This window comes from Sebastes fasciatus, chromosome 19 (genome assembly GCF_043250625.1).
Source record: "Sebastes fasciatus isolate fSebFas1 chromosome 19, fSebFas1.pri, whole genome shotgun sequence".
In the NCBI taxonomy this organism is placed as follows: Eukaryota; Metazoa; Chordata; class Actinopteri; order Perciformes; family Sebastidae; genus Sebastes; species Sebastes fasciatus.
In genome coordinates, this window is record NC_133813.1 from 23,167,263 (window position 1) to 23,190,634 (window position 23,372).

At 39.6% G+C, this 23,372-nt stretch overlaps 2 protein-coding genes across 2 annotated transcripts; one reads left to right on the forward strand and one right to left on the reverse strand.

The window, feature by feature from the left end:
* Positions 1-1,048: 1,048 nt before the first annotated feature.
* Positions 1,049-11,690, reverse strand: wbp1 (WW domain binding protein 1). Its single transcript, XM_074618245.1, has 4 exons — positions 11,407-11,690; positions 9,943-10,045; positions 9,480-9,647; positions 1,049-7,379 (listed from the first exon to the last, which is right to left on the reverse strand). Exons 1-4 carry the CDS (start codon positions 11,467-11,469, stop codon positions 6,844-6,846), a joined length of 870 nt encoding a protein of 289 aa, XP_074474346.1. The 5' UTR covers positions 11,470-11,690; the 3' UTR covers positions 1,049-6,843.
* A 3,435-nt stretch (positions 11,691-15,125) lies between these two features.
* Positions 15,126-19,326, forward strand: LOC141757099 (ADP-ribosylation factor-like protein 3). The gene is made up of 6 exons (XM_074617356.1): positions 15,126-15,251; positions 16,459-16,602; positions 16,788-16,904; positions 17,365-17,415; positions 17,602-17,787; positions 18,950-19,326. Exons 1-6 carry the CDS (start codon positions 15,249-15,251, stop codon positions 18,995-18,997), a joined length of 549 nt encoding a protein of 182 aa, XP_074473457.1. The 5' UTR covers positions 15,126-15,248; the 3' UTR covers positions 18,998-19,326.
* The last annotated feature ends 4,046 nt before the right edge of the window (positions 19,327-23,372 follow it).

Sequence of the window (23,372 nt, forward strand, 5' to 3'; positions counted from 1 at the left end):
GTAGAAACCTCAAGCTGTTAAAGCTTTCAGTGTGTGTGGGCAACAACATCCGAATTTTTTGATGACATAACACCCTGTCAATAATCCAGACTTGAGGTGCTTCTCACGCTTGCGGCCGTGTGGTGATCCTCCAGATCAATATCTCAGCTCTGTCACGTCTGTGTAGAGAGCCATTTTCACTCTCAAGTGCTCAAGGTTAACCCTCTGAGACCCGGCCGACTTTACCGTCTTTCAGAGGCTGTAGCAGGCTCAGTTGTAAAGCTAGAGTGAAGGTACTAGTATCATATGAACGCTTAAGGAATCCATTGTCACCATGTCATATTAGCTGGTCGGAAAGGAGGCTAAATAACGCTCCAAAGTTAGGCTAAATTTTGCCGAGAATAAACTAGCATGGACATTTTCAAAGGGGGTCCCTTGACCTCTGACCTCTGACCTCAAGATATCTGAATCCAATCTCAATCCATCCAATGCAATTCTTGCAGAAATCTCCAAATGTCAAAGGTTTTTGATACCGATTCACAGCAGGTCTTAATGTGGTATTTTAGAGGGATTTTTTATTATTTTTTATCAATTCTCAAGCGGTAAAAAAATGGTTAAATTTAGCACCAAATCTGTGTGACAAATGGTATCAACCCAAAAATTGCTGCAACAACTTATGAGACATAATAGAGCATGGGGATGGCCGTCATATACTTCTATTATAATGTTCTAAGGCCTTTTATACTTTCACAATTTATTTTAATTAATAATTAATGTTTATTTCCGATTTCTGATTAGAACAATTTGACACAGTGCTGAGCTGCATCTCAAATTAATCTTCAGATTCGCAGCTTTCATTTGATGTACCATATATCACTTCTATGTATTGACCTGCTATCTCCCCCTAAAGACCCCCTGTACAAAAACGGGTCTATTTGGGTCTCTTTTTCTCTTCAAGCTTTTTTTTTCAGACTTTACAAATGTTTACAACAACAAACCAGGATCCTCCAAAAGGCTACTTGAGGTAAATCAAAGGATTTCGAGTCAAGAAATGGCAAGAATCGGTCAGTTGAGTGCCAATCTCTGTTTTATTAAAAAAATAAAATACAAATGATGACCCAACGAGTACACAGCAGACTTCTTACTAAAGCATTTTTATCTATCATTCAGTGCTTTAATGTTTTCCACTTTACTCATTTTGGCTTGTTTACAGTTATTAGGAAAACAATGTCGAAAAAATTCCGTGTTTGTAGATGTCTGCTTCCTTTTAAAATAGGATGTTTCTCATTTTGACATAAAAAAAAAAAAAAATCCACATAGCTCAACCACGGCACCTCCATGTGTTTGGTTTTAATTCATGGTTGAGAAAAAAAGTGTGTCAGCCCAATGTGTCCTGGTCTAATGTAAGCCGACTGTGTTCCATGTTGAGGTCTTTCATATGTATAATATATAAAAGTTTTGAAATGGATGGTGTTGTAATAACTGAGGATTTAAAGGCAACAGTCAGTGAAAATTCATCAAGATGGAAAAAAAAAAGAAGAAAGCTGTTGCTTTAACTGAGAAAACCAACACATCGAATTAGTGCAACAAAAAACGAGGATGATGGGAAAAGTGGATTAAAGATATCAAACATGAATTATTCCAACAAAAAAACAATATATTCAACTTTTTTCCTCCAGGTTTAAATATCTTAATAATGTGGTTTATCCATAAGTCAGGAGAAGAAAAGGGTTAGTGGTTGAGGAAGCAGGCAGGAAAACGCCAAAAAGAGGGAAAATATATAATGGCTTTTTAACTCAAGCCCCTCAGCTGACACTGAAGCATACGTTCTCATCACATCATCGCAGTAGCATTACAGGTTTACACGTTTTCTTAAACAAACACATGTACACGCACATCAACCAAAGTAGATTACAGTACAGTGCAGTGCCACGAGTACTCAGAGTTATATTGCTTGTACTGGTGCCCACAGACATACGACAGAGAAAGTGAGAAAGGGGGGTCGCAGCATATTACAGTATGTTTTTGCATAGCCTAGTTGAGTAAAGTACAATAGACTACAGAGATGCGTGATGCAGAAAGACAACAATGGGGGAAATGAAAGAACTGCTTTGGCTTTATGAAACTGAAAATGTGTTCATTTAAAACTCTAGCACTGCTTTGTTAAAAGATAACCCTGAGAGTGGGAAACCAAATCGTCATGACAACCACACACACACACACACCGGTGATAACGGTGACGACTCATGTAGCATGGAGATGGCAGCGACTTTGGTAGATTATTCTGTCTGCATGGGTGGATGTGCCCTCTCCTGTTTCCAAGGGTGCACATGCAGAGCGGTTGGCTACAATTTCTGTTACCAAGATGATGGAGGGTGGAGGCACCAAGCTCCTGCCACAACCACACATGCAGCCAGTTACATAAGAAAGAATCGCTCTCATTGGGCTCATTGGGATGTCGCATCACGCACCTCCGTCGACAAAACAAAAAAAAGGCAAAGTTAAAGCCTATGAAACAAAACACACAGTCATATACAGTACAATCAGCTATAGTTAAATATGAGCTCCACCACAACATTGAAAAAAAGAACATCCAAACCCAAACACCGACCATGTTCAGATAGTGGATCTCGGCAACTGTGGCTTTAAGTGAACAGCACAGAGGAGACGAAATGGATGGATGCTTGTTTGTCCCACAATTGATGACTGATATAGCCCTTAATCTCGGTAAACGTTAAAAAAAAAACAGGGAGGCATAGTAGTTGTTTGGCAATGGGCGAAACTATGGACCTCCAGTTCACTCATGCACAAAAAAACCCCCATCCCCTTATTATTTTTGTCTACATATGTATACAAATAAGCAAAAATGCACCTTAGCAACGAAGGTTACAAAGCAACGTCTTGTTGGAGTTCATTTCTGTCTTCCAAATCACAACAAAAACATAGAAAACAAAAAATACGATATTTTCCTCATGCTTTCTAGCCAGTAAATATCACAAACTAATTGCAGCCAGAGGCCTGTACTACGAAGAGAGTTCAACATACCCAGGTTATCTTCTCGTTATCTGGCTTCAATAACCCTAACAAACGAGATCCCGCTAAGCGGTCCAACGACTCTGGTTATCAACTCTGTAAATCAACCCAGGGTTTCTCAATCTGGCTGCGAACGCATTCACATGAACGGGGCGCAGTTTGCAGCATCTGACCAATCACAAACATGGACCAGTCTACTGTCAGCAGAGCGTCATATGTTACAAAAAAAGAGCAAACTATAATATTAGACAAATACGAAAAAGTTAAATACATAACCCAGGCTGAAAGTAACACAGTTGAAGCTGCCAAGTGCAGGAAGGACAGCTGGCAAAAGAAAAAACTGCCCATTTGTGAATGTGTAAATTAACAGACTTATTAATTTAACGGAATACTCAAAAGTCAGATATATTTGTCTAAATGGTGGCATGTTTTGACTATTTCAGCCTTCTTTCAGGTGCGTCCCCGTCTCCGGCGGTGTGAAACGGACTCGAGAGCAAGTAAAAAAAGAAATATAAAAAAACATAATTCAAAGCGTTAAGCAGCACCCACAGCATACAGCCAGCTGTCTTTTCTGCATTTGTCGGTTTAAACTGTGTTGCTTTTAGCCTGGATTATGACTTAAACTTCTTCGTATTTGTGTAATATTCTAATAAGATCCTTGCACTCAGCTCTGATTGTTCAGTAGACTGTGCTTTTAAACGAGTTGATCTCTTATATGGAACATAACCTGCTCCGGAGCAGCATAAGTTACCATGGCGATCTACCTCGGTAAGAAGTGAACCACCGTCGTAGGACTGAGAACCCAGAGTTAACCCTGAAGTTACCTCACTAACCCCAAATCCTGCTTCGTAGTGCAGGCCTCAGGTCTGTAGAACAAACACAGAATGAGCTCAAACTCAAAATCTGCTCTCGACTAAAATCCATCAGTGCCACAACTAACTAGACACACGCACTATTATGAATTCGACACCACCACCAGCCCTCTGATACAAAACTCTACAGGACATGTGACACTTTAAATCTTGTGGCTTTAAATGTCTGTAAACCACATCCTCTTCTCATAAAGCGAGCGCATGCTTCTCGGAACAACCTCAGATGCTCTTTTCCATTTACTGACACAAAAGCACCCCTCTGCTCTGAAGCACTCGTGCTAGGGACAACGCAACTATTACCATTCAACACATCTACTCTAATAAGGCAGTCTGTCTCCGCACACACAGAGGCTACACTTTACTGTGCAGCTCCAATAATCAAGACATCTTTGCTCTCTAGAGATGCAGCAAGGCAGCTTGAGGTGTGTTGGTCAAAAAAATGTCTTATATTACTTCTGCTAATGGGTGTGCAGTCATGCTCGCAGTGTAACAGCTCCTCTGAAAAGGTCGTTGTCATGTTAGGTTGACTTCTTATTCAAGCACCTGCTCGACTTAGGCCTATTTAATGAAAACGAAACCAAAATCTTCTTTTAATTTAAGCTTTTAGGGAACTTGTTTCACGTTATATTGATATTTTTGGCAGACCGATCCTCTTCTGTTGTTTTCCTAGGCTTTAGCCACAGCGGCATGTAGTGTAGCTCTAATGGTAGAAACACAACCACAGCCAGTACAGAGCTCTGGGCTGCTGCTGCTAGTTGGAGGAAACACTTTCATTGGCCCTAGATTTATACAGATTCATGTGCAGAACGCAGTATCGCTTCTTGTTAAGAGGCCAAGAATTTCCTAAATGTGTCCTTGTCAGAGTTCAATCAGTGCTGGAAATAAAGAGACAATTAATTTTAATAGCTGAATAAATATATTTTACAGGCATGAAATGTTGGCATTTACTGCCCACCTTGTCAGCTGGAAACATATGATTAATAGCTATACTGGAAGTTTAAACTGCTAATTCAGCCAAGACACTGAACTGTATCTAGGACATTTTGTACTTTTAATGGCTTTATCTAGAACAGAACTGCATGGAAGTTACAAACTGTAACAATGATAAAGGCCAATCAGATCAGGAGCTGTACTTTGCGCGAGTCTGTGCTCGTTGTGTGAAGCAGAATGACCGACCTGAGTCTTTTTTACACTGTGCCCATTTTGACACAGTATCAGAGCAGACAAATAAAAACTTGTTGGACATTATTCCCAACTAAATTCTCAATAAAAACATTTAATCACCTCCTGCTTGTCTTGCACATACTTGCATCTTGTTCTGCGGTGGTTTTCCCCAGCTGACAACGACCACTTTGACTGCTTTCGCTTTTGAATACAGACTGTATATCAGGCAAGCAACATGCAACGCAGACAAGCATGCAGTTAATCACAATAGATTCTGCAGCTGTGCCAACACCGACTAGAGCCTGCATCCACCTCAATTCGCTAATGCACTCGGCTTCTGCTTGCCAATGGAAAATACCACTGCAAATCCCTCACACTGCTAAGAGCTACGAGGATACAGAGAGCTACCAGCATAGCATGGCTCGCACAGTCATAACAACACAATGAAACTAGAGCCAGAGCATCTAAACTTAAACCACAAGTCAATTGCTTTACCCCCAACATCTGTAGCCCACTATCAATTTGACAAACAGATGAGCAAAGCAAGAAGCATAACTGCCAAGAACTCAAATATAAACATATAAATTCATGCCTCATGCAAAAACACCAGTGCTTTTAATAGTTAATCCACCACCTCAGTGCTGAGCAAGTATTACAACCAGATGCTAACAGCACTATAAAGATATACAAACACACAACCCTTCCCTACTGCACTATAACATCCACTCACTAGTACACACTCTAGCAGCCCCCACGACAGGAGCTTTGTTGCAACCGAAGCATAGCTGGTTATGAAATGGAGAAAAAAAAAAGCATCCTTTGTTATGAACATCCAAACTATATACTTATGTTTGAGCAAAAATGTTGCCACTACTCACTCTCAGTAAATAAAACACAAAGCCACCACACGGTTTTTTATTGATTAAAGAGATTGGTGGCATAGCCCTCTTGGCTATTACTATGAATTTAACCGAAGTGGGGAGATGACGTGCCCACCATAAATAAATCCTTAAAAAAGGAAAACAAGGGCCAGGGGGTGTATGACATTTAAAACCCAGAGACAAAACAACAAACTCCTCTGATGTTAGTGGGGGTGTTAAGTTTCCCCCACTCTAGATGGGAAAAGTCTCACAGGCTTCACACCAGACGCTGGTTGCCATGACCTCAGAGCTGACATCATCGTGCAGCTGTGCCCTAGATTTCCCAGCACACACACACACACACACACTCTCGCGCACACAGCTTTGGAGAAAATTGTGTGCTCTTCTTGTCGATTCGTCCAGTTTTCAAGAGGTTTTTTTTTTCTCTCCTCTGCTTCAGAGTCATGTTAGGGATAGGGGGTTGAAATATTGTTGACCGTGTCGGTATGCTCCTAGCTGGCCATCCCACCGGAGGTAAAATGTCAGATGCGAGGATGGCCGGAAATGTTCGGACCAAGGAGATTGCCGGGGACAGAAAAAGAAACATGACGGCAGTGCTCAAGGAGAGGGTAGGAGAGAGGGAAACAGTCAATTCTGTCAAGCACTTGCTGCGTCCTCACTACCCAATGACGTTCTCTCATTCAAGCAAAGCTAAAATAAAAAAAAGCGAGAAGTTTGTCCACACAATGTGTTATTCATTTGTCCTAATCAGGAGCCATTAAGGATTAGTTATCATCATCATCTTGACGTCATGCCTGTGTGTTAGTTCAAAGAATTAAAACACAAACAGTCTTGTGGTGGTGATGATGATATCTTGTCTTTGCCCTGCGTGAGGCAGAAAGCCACGCTGGTTGGCTGGTTAGTTACGCTGTTGATCACACCATGTGGTCCCCAGTGCTGGTGCTGGCGGTCTGGCTGGGCATCTCGGAGGGGTGCTCCTTCTGTCTGAAGGTCCGCTGCTGGCGACCGGAGCAGCAGTCCTGACCGGCGACCTTGCACATCCGGTGCTCCTCATCGCTTTCCTCCTCGAGCCCCGAGCCCTCGTCGACGTCCAGCTGACAAACGCACACCTCAATCCCTGAGTCGCCGGTCACGTGACGCCGCCGAGTGACGAGCTCCTCATCCTCCTCCTCCTCCGCCGCCGCCGCCGCCATCAGAGGAGCCTCCACGTTCTCCTCTGCCACACATTGTGCTTGGATGGATGCTGCTTCCTGGTCTGATGACGAGCCTGACGCCTGACTGTTTGGACTTGCCTCAGGCAGGGGTTGTGGCGCCGCGGCGTCTGGATGGCTCAGTTGCGGAGGGAGTGCTGGAGCAGTCTCAGGGGGGTTTTCAGAGTAAGGGGGAGGTGGTGTCGGGGGGTGACCTACCACCTCTTCATAGTCAGGAAGCTTGCAGTCGTTCCAGAACCCTGAGAGTCAGCAAAAACAGACAGCTTTAGCTTTCAAACCATCATCCCCATAAAGGCAGTTGAGCTGCAACAATTTAATTATTAAATTAATTGAAAAGTATTTTAATAATCCATTAATTGTTTACATAATTTCTGTAAGATAAAATGCAAAACATTCACTGGTTCCAGCTTCTCGGGTGGTAATATTAGCTGCTTAGTCCTCTTAGTCTTTCACTTTTGCCTGCTGGTTGGTCAAAACAAGCAATTTGAATAGGTCAGCCCAGGCCATTTACTAACGCTTTTACGGACCAAGCGATGAATGAATTAATCAATAAAATAAATAAAATCAAGCACATAAATCTGATCTATAATACCAATAATAGTTAGTTGCAACTCTACATTCAGGCTTTAACGTGGTGTTATGTAGGCCAACCCATTTCACCGATGGTCCCAGAAACATTTGCAACTACAATACTGTCACTGCACTCGACCTTAAACAAACTTTGGTGACTGAAGCTCCACTAGTCCCCAGACCCACTGTGTTATTTGCTCTCAAATTAGAAGGACAGACAGTAACAACAACGGCACGGAGGCATAAAAACAAGCAGTAAACTCCTTAATACAGACGGAAAATTAAGAAAAAGATTATCATGTAATAAAATTAAATTAAATGTTGGAAGGCGTGCCTTAGAAAACAGCTAAAACGCACCCATAGTATTTATAAAATGCTTATTACTACGTTCCCCATGTTACCCAGTGGGAAGAGCTTCAAGAGTATACAGTATGTTACCAGGGTCTCTGTGTGAGTCACTGTCTGTGCATGCTCAAAGTTAGAGTTGTGTTCACATTCTTGACATTGAGTCAAGTATGTTCACTGTGGGCGTAGGGCTCTTCATGACAAGTGTACACCTTGTCCAAGTCTTGTTTGTGATATCAGGGGACACAATATCAACTTTCAGCCACGGTCCGGAGTGACCACTGACATTAGGGCGGCATCTCTGCTGTCCGATGCCCTTCTGACAACAGAGATGTCAGGCGATTTGCAGCCGAGTATGACGAGGTCGGGATGAGGATCAGCATCTCCAATTCTAAGGTTATGACTCTCTCTCTGAGTAAAAGGTGACTGTTTCATTCAGGGAGAGGAGAGAGCAGCTGCTCCAAGGAGAGTTCAGGTATCTTGTGGATTTGAGTGACAAAGATTGCGAGATTTGCTGCTGTAATGTAGACGTTGAACTGTACTTTGGTGGTGGACAGGTTTCAATTTGTCTGAAAGGTAGAGGAGTAAAGTTATCTAAGGGCGCTTTCACAAGTCATAGCCTGTTTGGCTATAGTCTGACTCAGAGTGAAATTGATACTTTTGGTTTTCTTTTCTATTTAGTCTGGTTTGGTTTCACAGTGCACAAATTAAAGCGGACCAAAAAAAAATAATGATGATTTGCTGAGGGGCCTGAATTAAGGAGCAAATTTATCTTTTTCATCTCAAGAGCTGTTACTTCTATGCAGAATCGCAGACTCTGTCGACTCGGCACTGATCTTCTGTGAGCATGAATCCATTCTCCTACAGTTTATCTCAAATTACTTTACAAACCTCACTATTTTTGCAGACTTTATTTAGCACATTCTGTATGTTCTCTTCGGCCCAGATGTCAAGCAAACAGTCAGTCCTCTCTCACTCATGTTAACCTGTTGTTTACCTGTGTCCATCTCAACAAATACCCGCATAGTCAGCCTTTGGGTCACTTAGAAACGGTCCGAGATCACCTCTCACAAACGGTCTCGGACTGGTTGTTTTGGTCCGCACCAGAGTACGATTAGTGTGTTCACAACTTCCCAAGTGAACCCCACCAGAGTCTGATTAAAACAAAATAAATGTTGGCTTGTGAAAGCGCCCTAAGACAACCCTGGTAAAGAGCTGCATCTCTGTACTGACTAAGCAGAGACCTCAGGGCTGAACCAGCAGAAACTGAATCTCCCAGCAGGTCCATCCCGTAGGAGGTACTGGAAAAAGTTGCTCTAGAAAAGATTGTCTGGGCTTCTATGCAGATATCCATCTGAGAGTGCCCTCGCCATCTGATGGTAAAACGGTTAAATTCTGGAAGCACAAACACAAAGACTACTCACTTAGATTGAGTGGTGGAGGGGAAATGAAGGAGCTGGAGGCTCCCTGGTAGGCCATGAGGCTGATCTCACGTTGACGCTGCTCCTGCTGGAGACGCATCTTAACCCTCCGGTGTCGGTAGGCACAGCAGCAGCTAAGCATGATGATCAAGGTCCATACCAACCAGAACCCTAAGAGGGGGGGACAGACAGACTCTTATCATCATGTAAAGGTAACTGTACAGGTAACACTAAACAAGGCAAAGAGTCTATAATGGGGCTCCACATATCATAATAAATCATCTTAAATTGCAGGCTGAGGTCGTTTACACGTTTCCGTATATGTTTTGTGAAAGTGAAACTAATCTTAGAATGAAATAACACACATCCTGAGAGAGTTAAATCTCAAAAATAGAGAAGTAAATGGACAATATGGGTGTAATACAAAGAAACAATATTTAATAAAGAAAAATGAATAGCAACTTACACCAGAGCTCGTAGTAGTAGGTGCAGCACTCTGTCTCTCCACAGCAGTACCCCATCTCACAGCGGTACTGCTCATTGTTTACCCCGAAACAGAACTCCTTGCCCTTAAAATACACACAAAGAGGTACACAAAGTGAGTAAATACTCAATCACAAAGGTCAACAAGAAACCGCATAGCAAACCCTCAATAGACTGACCTATTTCTAGGTACTATTTAGCCTTTGTCATTTGTTGTTTTTGCATGTCTGTGCTAATTTTCAGTACTATTTATACAGGCAAAATACACTGAGATTTTCAGATTTTAAAATACTACAGAGGCAATGCCAGCAGTCACTGAATAGAATAGAATAAAATAGAATAGAATAGAAAGCTTTATTGTCATTGTATTAAATACACCGAGATTCACAGTTTGCCACTTCTGGTCAGTGCTTTAAAACAAATACTTGACAAGACTAAACGAGGCAGATAAAACATATAACAGGTAAAACACACAAACAGTTATAAAGCAAATAAAACAGGTAAAGTAAATGTAATAAATAAATATAAACAGAAGTGTTACACTAGAAGTATAAAATATAAAAAATAGATGTAATGTAAACAGAGGTAATTGCACTTGTAAAATAGGGTAGATGTAATAAATAAATATAAACAGAAGTGTTACACTAGAAGTATAAAATATAAAAAATAGATGAAATGTAAACAGAGGTAATTGCACTTGTAAAATAGGTAGGGTAGATGTAATAAATAAATATAAACAGAAGTGTTACACTAGAAGTATAAAATATAAAAAATAGATGAAATGTAAACAGAGGTAATTGCACTTGTAAAATAAGTAGGGTAGATGTAATAAATAAAATGTAAACAAAAGTAGTTGCACTTCAGGTATATATTGCATCAAAGAATATATTGCACAGACAAATGTATTTCACATTCAGTGTGTTAATATTGCACAGATTTATTGTTTGTTCACTGCTAAATGTTGTCAAAGGTACAGTAAAATAATTATTAGTTACAACAGCATCATTAAAAGTCAACTTAAATAGGTTTTAGAGCAACCTGTAGCAATAACACAAAATTACACTGCAGAAATAGGTCAACACATATGCAGATGAAATGCTGCATTAGGCTTCACATCGTTGGTTATCGTTACTAGGAGTAACCAGGTCAGTCTGCTGGGTACCAGTTAGCACCGGCTAACCTTAATCTTCACACCCTTCGTGGTTCAAACTGTTAAATTGAGGTAATAAAACACATCTGTGAGTATTTTAGTTATAACTTCAATCTTCTATCAAGTTAACTGTCGAAATATCAATGAAAACTTTGACTAAATGACGTCACCCGTGCCCAGTTTCCTTTGTGGAGGAGACAAAAAGGATCAGCAAGAAAGGCCTTCAACCCACCCGAGGAGCCGCGGCCTCGCCTGAAAGCGTCAGCCGACACCCGTGGAGCGCTAAGCGGGGCTTACCTGCACCAGACAGGTCCCGGTACAAAGAAGACCTACAATGGATCCCAGTGCTTTCTGCGGCATCTTTCTGGGTCGTCGGCCGTTAACGCGACGGGAATCATATATAGCAGTCGGTCGACTCGATGACTTCTTGTTGAGATGACTAGAGGTGTCTGTTGCTGGTTTAACTCTTCAGTCTGTCGCACACGGACATGTTTGTGTTGTTCCTTGACTCAGAAACAGAGCTGATAGTAACATGAACCAGAGGAGGCCATTGAGCTCTAGAGGGCGCTGAGTGTCTGCCTGTGTGAAGCAGCTAGACCAAGGGTGCCCAAACTTTTTACACCACCTACCACCTCAGAAAATATTTGACTCTCTAAGTACCACCATTATGACCAGGGATGGGGAACTATTTTTCCTTGGGGGCCACATGAGAAACCCAGATTGTTGCCGGGGGCCAAACAAATTCTGTCAGATGTAACCTCTATTTTATTACTACATTAATTTATAGAAAACATACTGCACACTTATTTTTCAGCATTTATCATAATGAAAATCACTCCAAACAGCACATTATTAATTATATTATACATATTATTACATTATATGCAGGAGTTTTTGAACCATACAGGACTGACTGTTTTGGGTAGTAATGTTTCCATTAACAAAACTTAACAAAACAGAGAATTCCCCAGCATGATAACGTTGTAATTTACCTTCACCCAATAGTCATTTTTCCTGAGCCAACTTTGAACGCCTCATAACAATAACTCAATGGCACCCCCGTTAACGTCTGTATCTCCGGTATTGAGTCAGTCAGGACTGTGCTACCCACTGGCTGCTAACAGCTAACGTTACTAATGCTCCTCCTGCTGATTTAAACACAGATTTGTTGTTCACAGTGTAGCTTTATCAGGGAGAAATAGGGTGCACCCCTCAGGTTTAGTTGCGCCACGCTGTCGAGCATTTTTTTCTCTCTTCACCGTGTCTCCGGTCTAAAACAAACTGAAACATGATACAGCGTGCGTATGCGTCATTGTGCAGCGTAACTGTGGGAAAGCATCAATACAGAGGAATCGATAGTCAGAGATTCCTCCGCGTACCACTAGAGAGAGGACGCGTACCACCAGTGGTACGTGTACCATAGTTTGAGAACCACTGATCTAGACCAAGGGTGCCCAAACTTTTCCCTTGGAGGGCCAAAACTGGAACTCAATGGAGGGCCACGGGCCAAAATGAAACACCTATTGTATTGTATTGTTAAGATGCAAAATGGTATAGGACCCCAAGTTCCCATGTATACTGCATTAAAAAAACTGCATGTTTTCCCCAAAACTGCATTTGATTATCATAAAGTGGGCATTCAAGATTCAAGATTCAAGAGTTTTATTTGACATTTGCACCTATAAGTACACTGGAATTCTGAGCAGTTTACACTGAGTCAGCTTTAAGAAAAGAAAAAAGGTAGAAAAGGCACAAGGTAATTACAGTACAAAATAAGTAGCACATTCAACTCAACACAATAAATAAATAAATTATTCAAATATAAAACGCCCTCAGTGTAATCAATAAATAAACTAAACTACCCTCTGCATAGGAACGATACCCCCACAATACAGATATACAGTATATATGCTCCATGACCATGTTAAAAGAACTTGTAACTCTCAAAAATATTTAAAAAAAGAAATAATTAATATATTTCAGACAATTCCACAGTGGAAGGTAGCATATTGCACAGCATTACAGTCCATTCAGTTCAGGTGTACTGTGTGTCAATAATGGTATGGAGGTGAGGTGTGGCGTATTTGTGTCCCTCTTTAACGTCCTTTGCCACCAGTCTTATTGTAGCTGGGAAAAAGCTGTTGTGAAACCAGAGGTGCTCTGTAAAGGGGAGACTTGTGGGTACCCATAGAACCCATTTACATTCACATATCTGTAGGTCAGAGGTCAAGGGACACAATGACAAATGGCCATGCCAGTTTTTCTCCACCAAAATGTAGCCCAACTTTAGAGTGTTAGCCTCCTTCCTGACAAGCTAACATGACATGATTGGTATAATGGAGTCCTTAGGTTTTCTAGTTTCATATGATGCCACTATCTTCTAACCATAAACCCGAGCCTGGTACGGCCTCCAAAAGACAGTAAAGTCGGTTGGGTCTTTTAATAAAAAAAAAAAAGAATTTGCAAACATCTGGCGGGCCAAATCAAACCTGATGGCGGGCCAACTTTGGCCCGCGGGCCCCGCTTTAGGCAGCCCTGATCTAGACTGTAACATTTATCCTTTGATATTGCAATATATTGTTATTTATTATTTGTTTGTTTGTTTTATTAACACAACAAACATTAATTACTTCTTTATTGTTCTCTTCTTTTTAAATAGCTATATATTGTAATTTGCTTAATGAATTGTATATATGTATATATATGTTTTTGTTTTTATTTTGTTCTTTTTAAAATGTTTTATTTATTATTGAATTGACGCTTTGGCAATATTGTTCACCTGACAGTCATGATCAATAAAGCAAATTTAATTGAATTGAAATTGAATTGACCGTAACCAGGGAAAAAAAGTACTGTATTGAACTTTCGAAAATACAATATGGAAAAAAATAAAGACAATAAAAAAAATCATAATAAAGATATTTGTTGGCCCTTTTTAAATTTATAAAACAAAATATAAACAAGGGCGGCCATAGAGCTCTAGAGGGCGCTGTGTGTCTGCGTGTGTGAAACATCTATACTCTAACCAGGAAAATATTTCATTTCAAAATTTATTTCGAACATGTAGAATACAAAAAAAGAAAAAAGAAAAAAGAAAGAAAAAGAATGATCATACCAACTAGTGGACAATCAGAAACAAGTAGTATTTACATACAATGAAAAGTGTAAGAAAAATAAATTGTCAACACTTGATGCCTTGATTTACATATTCGAAAAGGAGTGAGAAGAAGTATAAACTTATTTAATCCCACCCCTTCTCTATAAATCAATTGTTAATTATAAACCAGCTTCCTTATTGAGCCATATATATACTCTAATTAAATTTTCATAAAATTTGTCTAACTATAATTATTATTATTATAAAAAATAAAATGACATGTGATTTCACACAATACAAATTAAAGTTTAACTACTGTATTGAACTTTCGAAATACAATATGGAAAAAAATAGCATAAAAATTAAGCAAAAATTAAGCGAAACAACTGCAAAGTCAAAATCTTAAGAAAAAAAGAGAATAAATCATAATAAAGATATTTGTAGGCCCTTTTAAAATTAATAAAACAGAATATAAACAATAAAGATTATAAGTAAGGTGCAAAATATAGCTACACATGATTCAAAATATACACGTGATCATTTATTGTATACCCTTCAACTAAATTTGGACAGATTTACATGAATATCAATAACGATGAGGAGCTGTTATTAAATATTTTAATATAATTATTAAATATTGTTTTTCTGTAATGTTAAATTTTATTTTTATGCACAGTAATTCTTTGTTTATGCTGCTGAATTTTGTCTTTATGTTTGATACATCTCAATAAAAAAATACCATAAAAAAATGTCAAGTTCAATAATGTTGTTGTTGTTCTTCTTCTTCTTCTCCTTCTTCTCCTTCTTCTCCTTCTCCTCCTTCTTCTCCTCCTTCTCCTCCTTCTCCTCCTCCTCCTCCTACAGTCCTCCGTTTTTTCCGGCCTCGTCCCGAGAGATGCCGGGCCTGTCACGTTGTTTACGCTGACGTCACGGTTCCCCTAGCAACAGAACTTGACAGCTGTTCTCCCAGGAAGCATGGTCAGAGAGATGTTAATCCACTCAGGCTGAGCAAAGGGCCACAACAGTAACACCTGAAGAAAACATGGTGAGTTACTGCAACTCACAGCTTTGGAATTAGTACATGAAAATATAGTATTTTATTACATTTTCATTGAATGATAGTTGTTGTTTCATGATGTGTTTTACTGAAAACTGTTACAGGTCAGTGAATGGGGCACCTAGCTAATAGCAGTGGTGGAATAAATAAATGTACTCAAGTACTGCACTTATGTACAAATTTGAGGTACTTGTAATTTACTTGAGTATTTCCATTTCATGCTACTTTATACTTCCACTGCACTACATTTTTTACATCTTTTACTTGTAAAAGTATTTTTACACTGTGGTATTACTCCTACGTAAAAAGAAAAAAGATCTGAGTACTTCTTCCAACACTGGCTAATACTGCATTCGTTTTGTGTCACTGTTTAGTTGACACTGTCAAAAAATGTCGACATAGCTGGCTGCGACGATAATATGAGTTGTCAATGAAAATAGCAAGTACTAGTTTTAATTTAAACAATGTTTTATTTTCATTTTTGGATCATTCACTCTCAAACATTCAGGTTTCCTCTAAGTGCGGGCAAGCAAGCACATTTTATTTTTATATCACTTTTCAAAACAGTAGTTACAGAGTGCTCTACAGGAGAAGGAAAATCGAGATAACTGGGAGACAAAGAAGACACTATATGAAAACAAGAAGACAAACTGCACAAACCACAAATTATAAAATTACAAAATTAAGACAAAGCCAAAGAAAACAAGTGAGTTTTAAGGTGCTGAAATGAATACTTCATGTGTCCATTGGTTTATTGAGGGAATATCTGTTGAAAATCAGTTATTTCTACATTTGGCTCAGTGCACATGTTACAGGTCACAGAGTGCAGTGACAGCATTGTCATCTTAACAAAAAGGTAAATGGCTTGAGCCAAATCCCTCCTCATACCACCTCCTGGACTCAACCAACTCACTGTGCACATGCTTAATCTACTTGACCAATGGGAGCCTTTGGCCTGATACATGTGTAGGCCACTGCAAGCAGGCTAACAGCTAAGTCCTCATGCTCTAGATGCTTCTTGCTGTGAGGTGAGTGTTAAACCTCGTGCATGCCCTGCGTTGGGATCCTCTGCCAACTTGTGACGTCATGCTGGCCTCTGATGACCTGATGCAGTTCAGGCCACGTAACAATATAATGAGAAAACGCCATCTCTGAACCTGCTGTCCCATTGAATCACCTGACATGCACTCTGCAGGGCCTTCTGTCCATTCTCCGGAGGCTGAAGCAGTCCCCAGATCAGGAGGTGTGCTTACTGTTGCTCGGATTGGACAATGCTGGCAAGACCACTCTGCTGAAACAGCTGGCAGCAGAAGATATCAGCCACATCACCCCCACACAAGTACAAATATGCACACACTCACATGCATCCAGCTGTAGCTGAGTCACACACTGTGAATATGGAATCTTTTCACAGACCGTCAAATTTCCTCATTCGTTTCTTCATTTTCCAGTCAAGCAGATTTCCAAATCATGCTTTAATTCACCTGTGTTAAATGAAGCTTTAAACATGTTATCTTCCAACAGGGTTTCAATATAAAGTGCGTTCAATCATCTGGCTTCAAGTTGAATGTTTGGGACATTGGAGGTCAGCGCAACATCCGCCCCTACTGGAGGAATTATTTTGAGAACACAGATGTACTGGTAGGTCCTCATTAATGTACTTAAATTGCTTGTTACAATAGCCATAATTAAAGAAATCTAAAGGTCCCATATCATGCTAATTTTCATGTTCATATTTTCTGTTTCTTCTAGAATATGTTTACATGCTGTAATGTTCAAAAAACACATTATTTTCCTGATACTGTCTGCCTGAATAAACCTGTATTTACCTAACCCAAATTGATTTATTAATCTATGAATAAATGGACTAAATTACAAAGTAATTCCTAATGAATTACTTTGTAATTTAGTCCATTTATTCATAGATTAATACATCAATTTGTAAACAAATTTATGAATGGGTGTTTTTATTGTACAACTAGTTATTAATCAATTAAATGCTTTATTTACGGCCCTCTATATTTAACATTTGCAGATAGTTGTCCTCATAATGAAGTATTTCATACATGTTATGAACCGTTTTGGTTGTTGTTGTTTGCAGATCTATGTGATTGACAGCTCCGACAGGAAAAGGTTTGAGGAGACAAGCCTGGTAAGATACAAATTACAGTTTGCAATAATAAAATATTTTTTAGTGTGATTACTAAGGAAAATATTTTAATTTTAGGCATGCAAACTCAATTTGAACCATATTTTCTGACAGTGTTGGGTACCATTAAAGTCAAAAAGTCAATATTATTTCAATTTCTGACTCATATGTCACTGTCTGTTTCTCCAGGAGCTGGCTGAGTTGCTGGATGAGGAAAAGCTCGCCGCTGTGCCTCTGCTGGTCTTTGCCAACAAGCAGGACCTGATGACAGCCACCCCGGCGTCTGAGCTGGCAGAGAGTCTCCATCTGCACACTATCCGGGATCGCATGTGGCAGGTTCAGGCCTGCTCAGCAGCCACTGCTGAGGGATTGCAGGTAAATACAATACACACATGCATACACAGCAGGATGGGCTGCAGAGTGGCCTTTGCAATCAATTTGATAACTCACAGGACCAAGCGAACATATGATTTATATTTACTGTGTACACTTTGTAAGTTTGATTAAATTTAAAAGCAGCAGCAAATGGTGGGCTAATAAACATAACTGACTTCAGAAGAAATGTAGGATGTAGCAAATGTTAATATTGTTTCTGTACATGTCACATTGAACTGATCAATGTGTTCATGTTAACTGACAAGCCAGCAGCAACTCTGCAGTTCATTTCTGTTGTATTAAGCAGACCAGTTCAGTTCAGTTCAGTGTTGAACTGAGGACAGGACTTCTCCCTACTCAAACTATACATACTATTTATAAGATTGCTCGGATTAAAGGTCTGAAGTTAAGCATGTTTCTAACAACCAAAGAGGCTTTGCTGGTGTGTCTCCACCATACGTATAAATGGCTCCTATGAGAACGTCATCACCAGCCACAGTAAGAAAATGTTATTAATACAACCCAACTGCCAGTCAACATATTATACATCATTAAATTGATAACAGTCTTAGAGATATTGTTTTGGGATTTTCTTTTATTAATTTGAGTGCCATGAAAATCAGTTTTAACCCATTTGCGCTCAAAGACTATATTTAGTATGATAAGGAGAAAATGTTACAACATTTGTTCTGATTGGTCAAAAGTCTGGAAAGTGATTTTTTTTTTTTTCACATGAAAAATCCCACTTTTATCAATGGTCAAAGTCAGGATTTTTGAAAAATAGAAATGGAATATATAGATAGGAGTCCCTTGCAAGTGTGTACTGAAAATAATAAAAAAAAATCCCCACATTTTTACTGCTTATTCTAGGGCATTTTCTACTATTTTATAGTAATATAGTACATTTATATAATCTACAAAGACTAAATATAGTATGATAAGAAAAACTCACTTCTCAGCCAAACCGTTTGACCGATTTTGAAAATTTCTTCAGATTTGTGCTTGAGGCCCAGAGAACATTTCCAAAGGAATTTTTCAAATTTCAGTCACGGACACAAATGGGTTAATCTCTGGCTTGTAAACACACTTTTAAGCTGCACCTCACATCAATTTCATCTCACTAATTTTAACAACACAAACACATCTGTCTTCTTCTTTCCAGGATGGCATGAACTGGGTTTGCAGGAATATATCGTTTCGAAAGAAATAATTCAGGAAGCAAAAGATCCACGGAGAACTGCAGTTGCACTTTACACTTTTTGAACTATGCAGTCATTTTATATCCAGGACAAGAACATGTTATAATTTTTGTTATGAGCCACTTTTGCCAGTCTGTCCTCACTTGGCAGTATAAAAACAAAGTAGAAGTTGTCAATACAGTGATGTTAACTTCTTAACCCTGTCAATGCATATATTAAAATGTATATACTGTATATATTAGGCTGTATTATACAACCGCACACAATTATTTTTGTAACGTGGTACTTTTGATGCAAGGTAGGCATTCACTCTCTGAATCAAATTCAGTATTATTCAGTATTTTTTTGTGTGGTGGATTCATGTGTTGTGGTATGACTGTGAGTGTCTCTGCTTAAAGCTAGAGGGCGACCTTGCGCTGGTGTGGTCTCTCCTAATGCCCAATTATTAAATCCTCTACTTTCCATTAATGATGTGCCATATTTGATTTGTTCATTTCATAATCACCAATCTTTCCTCCAATCAATATAGTACGCTCTATTGCCAACCACACAGTTGAAATATTATAAGGCCATAAACAAGGCAGCCATTAATCAGCAGTAATTTCTTGCTCATTCACACTTTCGCAGGGCTGCTGTGGCCACACTGTGTTCTGCTCAGGTACAGAAGACATCTGAACAAAATGACCATAAAACATAAACACACACACGCAGAATACCTCTCTCTCGCATTCACAATAAACCATACAGAAACACCTCGGTCATTCAATTACTCAACTGCTCACCTTGTTCACCATGATTTACCACAAGGCAATTGCATTTTCCGTCTATTTTCCCTATTTTGTCTTTTGCAGCACATTTGCCACAAACCCCACTAATCTGAACTGGCCGAGTGCTCCGCTGTGGTCCTATAGGGCATTTACATACAAACCTTTTCCAGGACTAATAGCTCTCCAATACAATTTGCATTTATATAGCCCCCTTCATACCAACATGATTTGGCGCCTTTGCCCATGATAAAAGTAAACCTCCTCCTTTGGCCTTGAGTTACTGCCCTGCTGCTGCTGGCGAGTGTGTTCGTGTGCGTCCCTTCTACGTACAGTATGTAAGGTTGGTTGATTTTAATATGTCAGACTTGCTTGATCCTCCGATGGAGACTGAAACGAGTGCGGAAAGCTTCAAAATGGACTCCATAATGATTCGGTATGAGCTTTGGTCTCATGTGGTAGTACACTTGAATATTGTCGATGCAGCAGTGTGGGACACAAAGAGTCACAAGGTAAATATTAAGCCACAACAGGTATTTGCGCCTATGCTTATTCAGTTAAAGCTACTTTCAATTTGCCCATGTAAAGGCATCCTACACTGTTACAGGGCTCTATGGAGCATACACCAAAAGAGAGAGGAAAAAAGTAATGAATAAGGAAATGAAAGTCTACCATGTGAGACTGAGAATAAAATGCCCCCTCTCTCTTCCTTTGGAGTGTTTAATCATTAACATCTAATCCATGTGATTATCACCCAACCTGTAAGAAATATACCCAATTACACGTAGAAGTACTCTGATAAATCTTTCCAATAGTATTAGTGCATCACATGGCAAACGCTGTGAAGTGCCTTTAAATCCCAAATGAATCAAATTGGATTTAGCAAATAGAAGAGTGGATTGGAGCAACCAGTCCTCGTTACCTCTGGCTCTATCACCAGTGAGGTGAGGGGCAGTCAGGCCTGCAAAGGGCCATAAATCATGGGACTTTCCCAGCTACTCAGGCCAGCACACCGGCCTCCCACACAGGGGAAACGAAGGGCAGAGAGTCTGATTGACTCTCAGGGCCAGAGAGAGAGAGAGAGAGAAAGGGGGGCGGGGGGCGAGATCCTGTGACTTAATTAAAGTGTTGTGTATCTCACACACTGTAACTACGGCTCAGTCACTTTGGTGCTACAGCAGCGGTGTGGGATGCATCAGTGTTGAGATTCAACCCCATCCGAAGAAAAATGCATAGGTGCTTTTAAGTTGTGTGCAGGTACTGCCATAAGGAACTATGTATTTTGGGACCGGTAGTGGGACCAAGCATCAACATTTACACACACTTTATGTGGCCCCTCATGTAGTTGACCACACTGAGAGAGCAGATTTGTCTATCTCTGCTTTCAACAGAGGAGATAACACCATCTGTTCCAATACCCATACTACCATACTGTTTAGTTTGCCAGAAAAAGATTAAGTATGTCCCAATACATAGTATGTCAAAAATACCAGGATGTCCTACTACATCTGGTCGCATTTTGCAGTACATGCACAAAGAGTATAGAAGCAAAGAGATGAAATGTTTTTCGACAACTGCCACCATTTTGGACTGAAAACGTTTATTATATTTATAATATTTTACTGTTGAACACAGGCCATTACGGTAGAATATGACAATAGAATAGAAATAGTTTTGTTTTACTTTTGTAAGGCATTTTGTAGGCGGACGTTTTACTGGCGTAGTCGCCTTCTGTCCAAAATGGCGAAAGCGTAGCTTTGCTGCTGGGCGCTGATGTTGCAATGGAAATGAACAATTGACTTTCACTTCTTGGCAATATATGTTCTTTGGTATGCAAGCCAGCATGCTTTTCTGGCTATTCTGACTTACAATCCTCTGGGATATATGAGCAAGAGGGTCAAAGTTCGAGGCGCAATGTTATAACGAAGTACTATGTCCTAATTGTATGCATACCGCATGCAACAGTACGTAGTTCTTTGTAAGGGTAGCTGCAGTACTACTAATAGTAAAAAGAAAAAGTATGTGATTTGCGTAGTGCTTGATTACAACTGTAATGCAGCACAGGTGATTGTGCAATACGATATATTGCAAGGCAGACATCTACAATACACTAATATATCTGTATGACTGAGGAGGAAAACATGAAATACTTCAAAAACAGGAATCAATCTGTCATTAACATTGCGTTGAGAGTGTCAGGTCTCAGCACTTTTAACAGGAGCATGCAAGTTTGTACCATGATTAAAATGTAAAAACTAGGGCTGTCAAAGTTATCGGGATAATAACGTGTTAATGCAAATTTGTTTTAACGCCACTAATTTCTTTAACACATTAACACGACTTGCGATTTTTAGGTTGTAGCGGACTCAGTTTTAAATCTAGAGTGAAGATACGTGCATCATATGAAACTAAAAAACCTAAGGAATCCATTGGTACCAACCATGTCGCTCCAAACTTATGCTAAATTTTGGCGAGGAAAAACTGTCATGGCCATTTTCAAAGGGGTCCCTTGACCTCTGACCTCAAGATATGTGAATGAAAATGGGTTCTATGGGTACCCACGAGTCTCCCCTTTACAGACATGCCCACTTTATGATAATCACATGCAGTTTGGGGCAAGTCATAGTCAAGTCAGCACACTGACACACTGACAGCTGTTGTTGCCTGTTGGGCTGCAGTTTGCCATGTTATGATTGAAGCATATTTGTATGCTAAATGCAGTACCTGTGAGGGTTTCTGGACAATATTTGTCATTGTTTTGTGTTGTTAATTGATTTCCAATACATTTGCATAAAGAAAGCATATTTACCCACTCCCATGTTGATAAGAGTATTAAATTCTTGACAAATCTCCCTTTAAGGTAAATTTTGAACTGATAAAAAAATGTGTGATTAATTTGCGATAAATCACGATTAACTATGGACAATCACGCGATTAATTGTGATTAAATATTTGAATCGATTGACAGCCCTAGTAAAAACACTAAATAAAAAAAGGGCCAGAAAGCAAAACAGTTCTAGAAATAAAATGTCTGTAATAAAGAGGAAATATCTGGTTCCGGCTTCTCAAATATGAGGATTTACTGCTTTTCTTTCATTCACTTCATTGTAAATTTAAAATCTTTGGGTTCTGGACTATTAGTTTGACCATATAACCAACGTGAAGACATCATCATCACCTGAGGCTCTGGGAAATTGTGAGGGACATTTTTACACTATTTTTTTTTACTTCAATAGACCACAAAATGATCCATTAATCAGGAAGATAATTGTCAAATTAATCAATAATGAAAATAATTAGTTACTGCCCTAATCATGGAAACCATAATACTTGATGACAGGATATTGATAATGTTTGCAAGAGAACATAAGTTACTGATTATTTGTTCCACCGGGTAAAAAAGTGAACGTATTGTCTAAACTGGAGCATAAATAGTGGATTATAGCTGCAGCTAAATAACTCAGATGCATCTTTATCCCCTGCCTGGACTTGTAATGTTAAAGTGTTCTTCTGCTCTCTCTTCAAATAAAACTCCCATGTACCTTGTAAGCTGCTCCAACCAATATGAATCTGGCACATCCCTCCAGTAACAATTACAGTGTTGGGGATAGTTTGTTTGGCC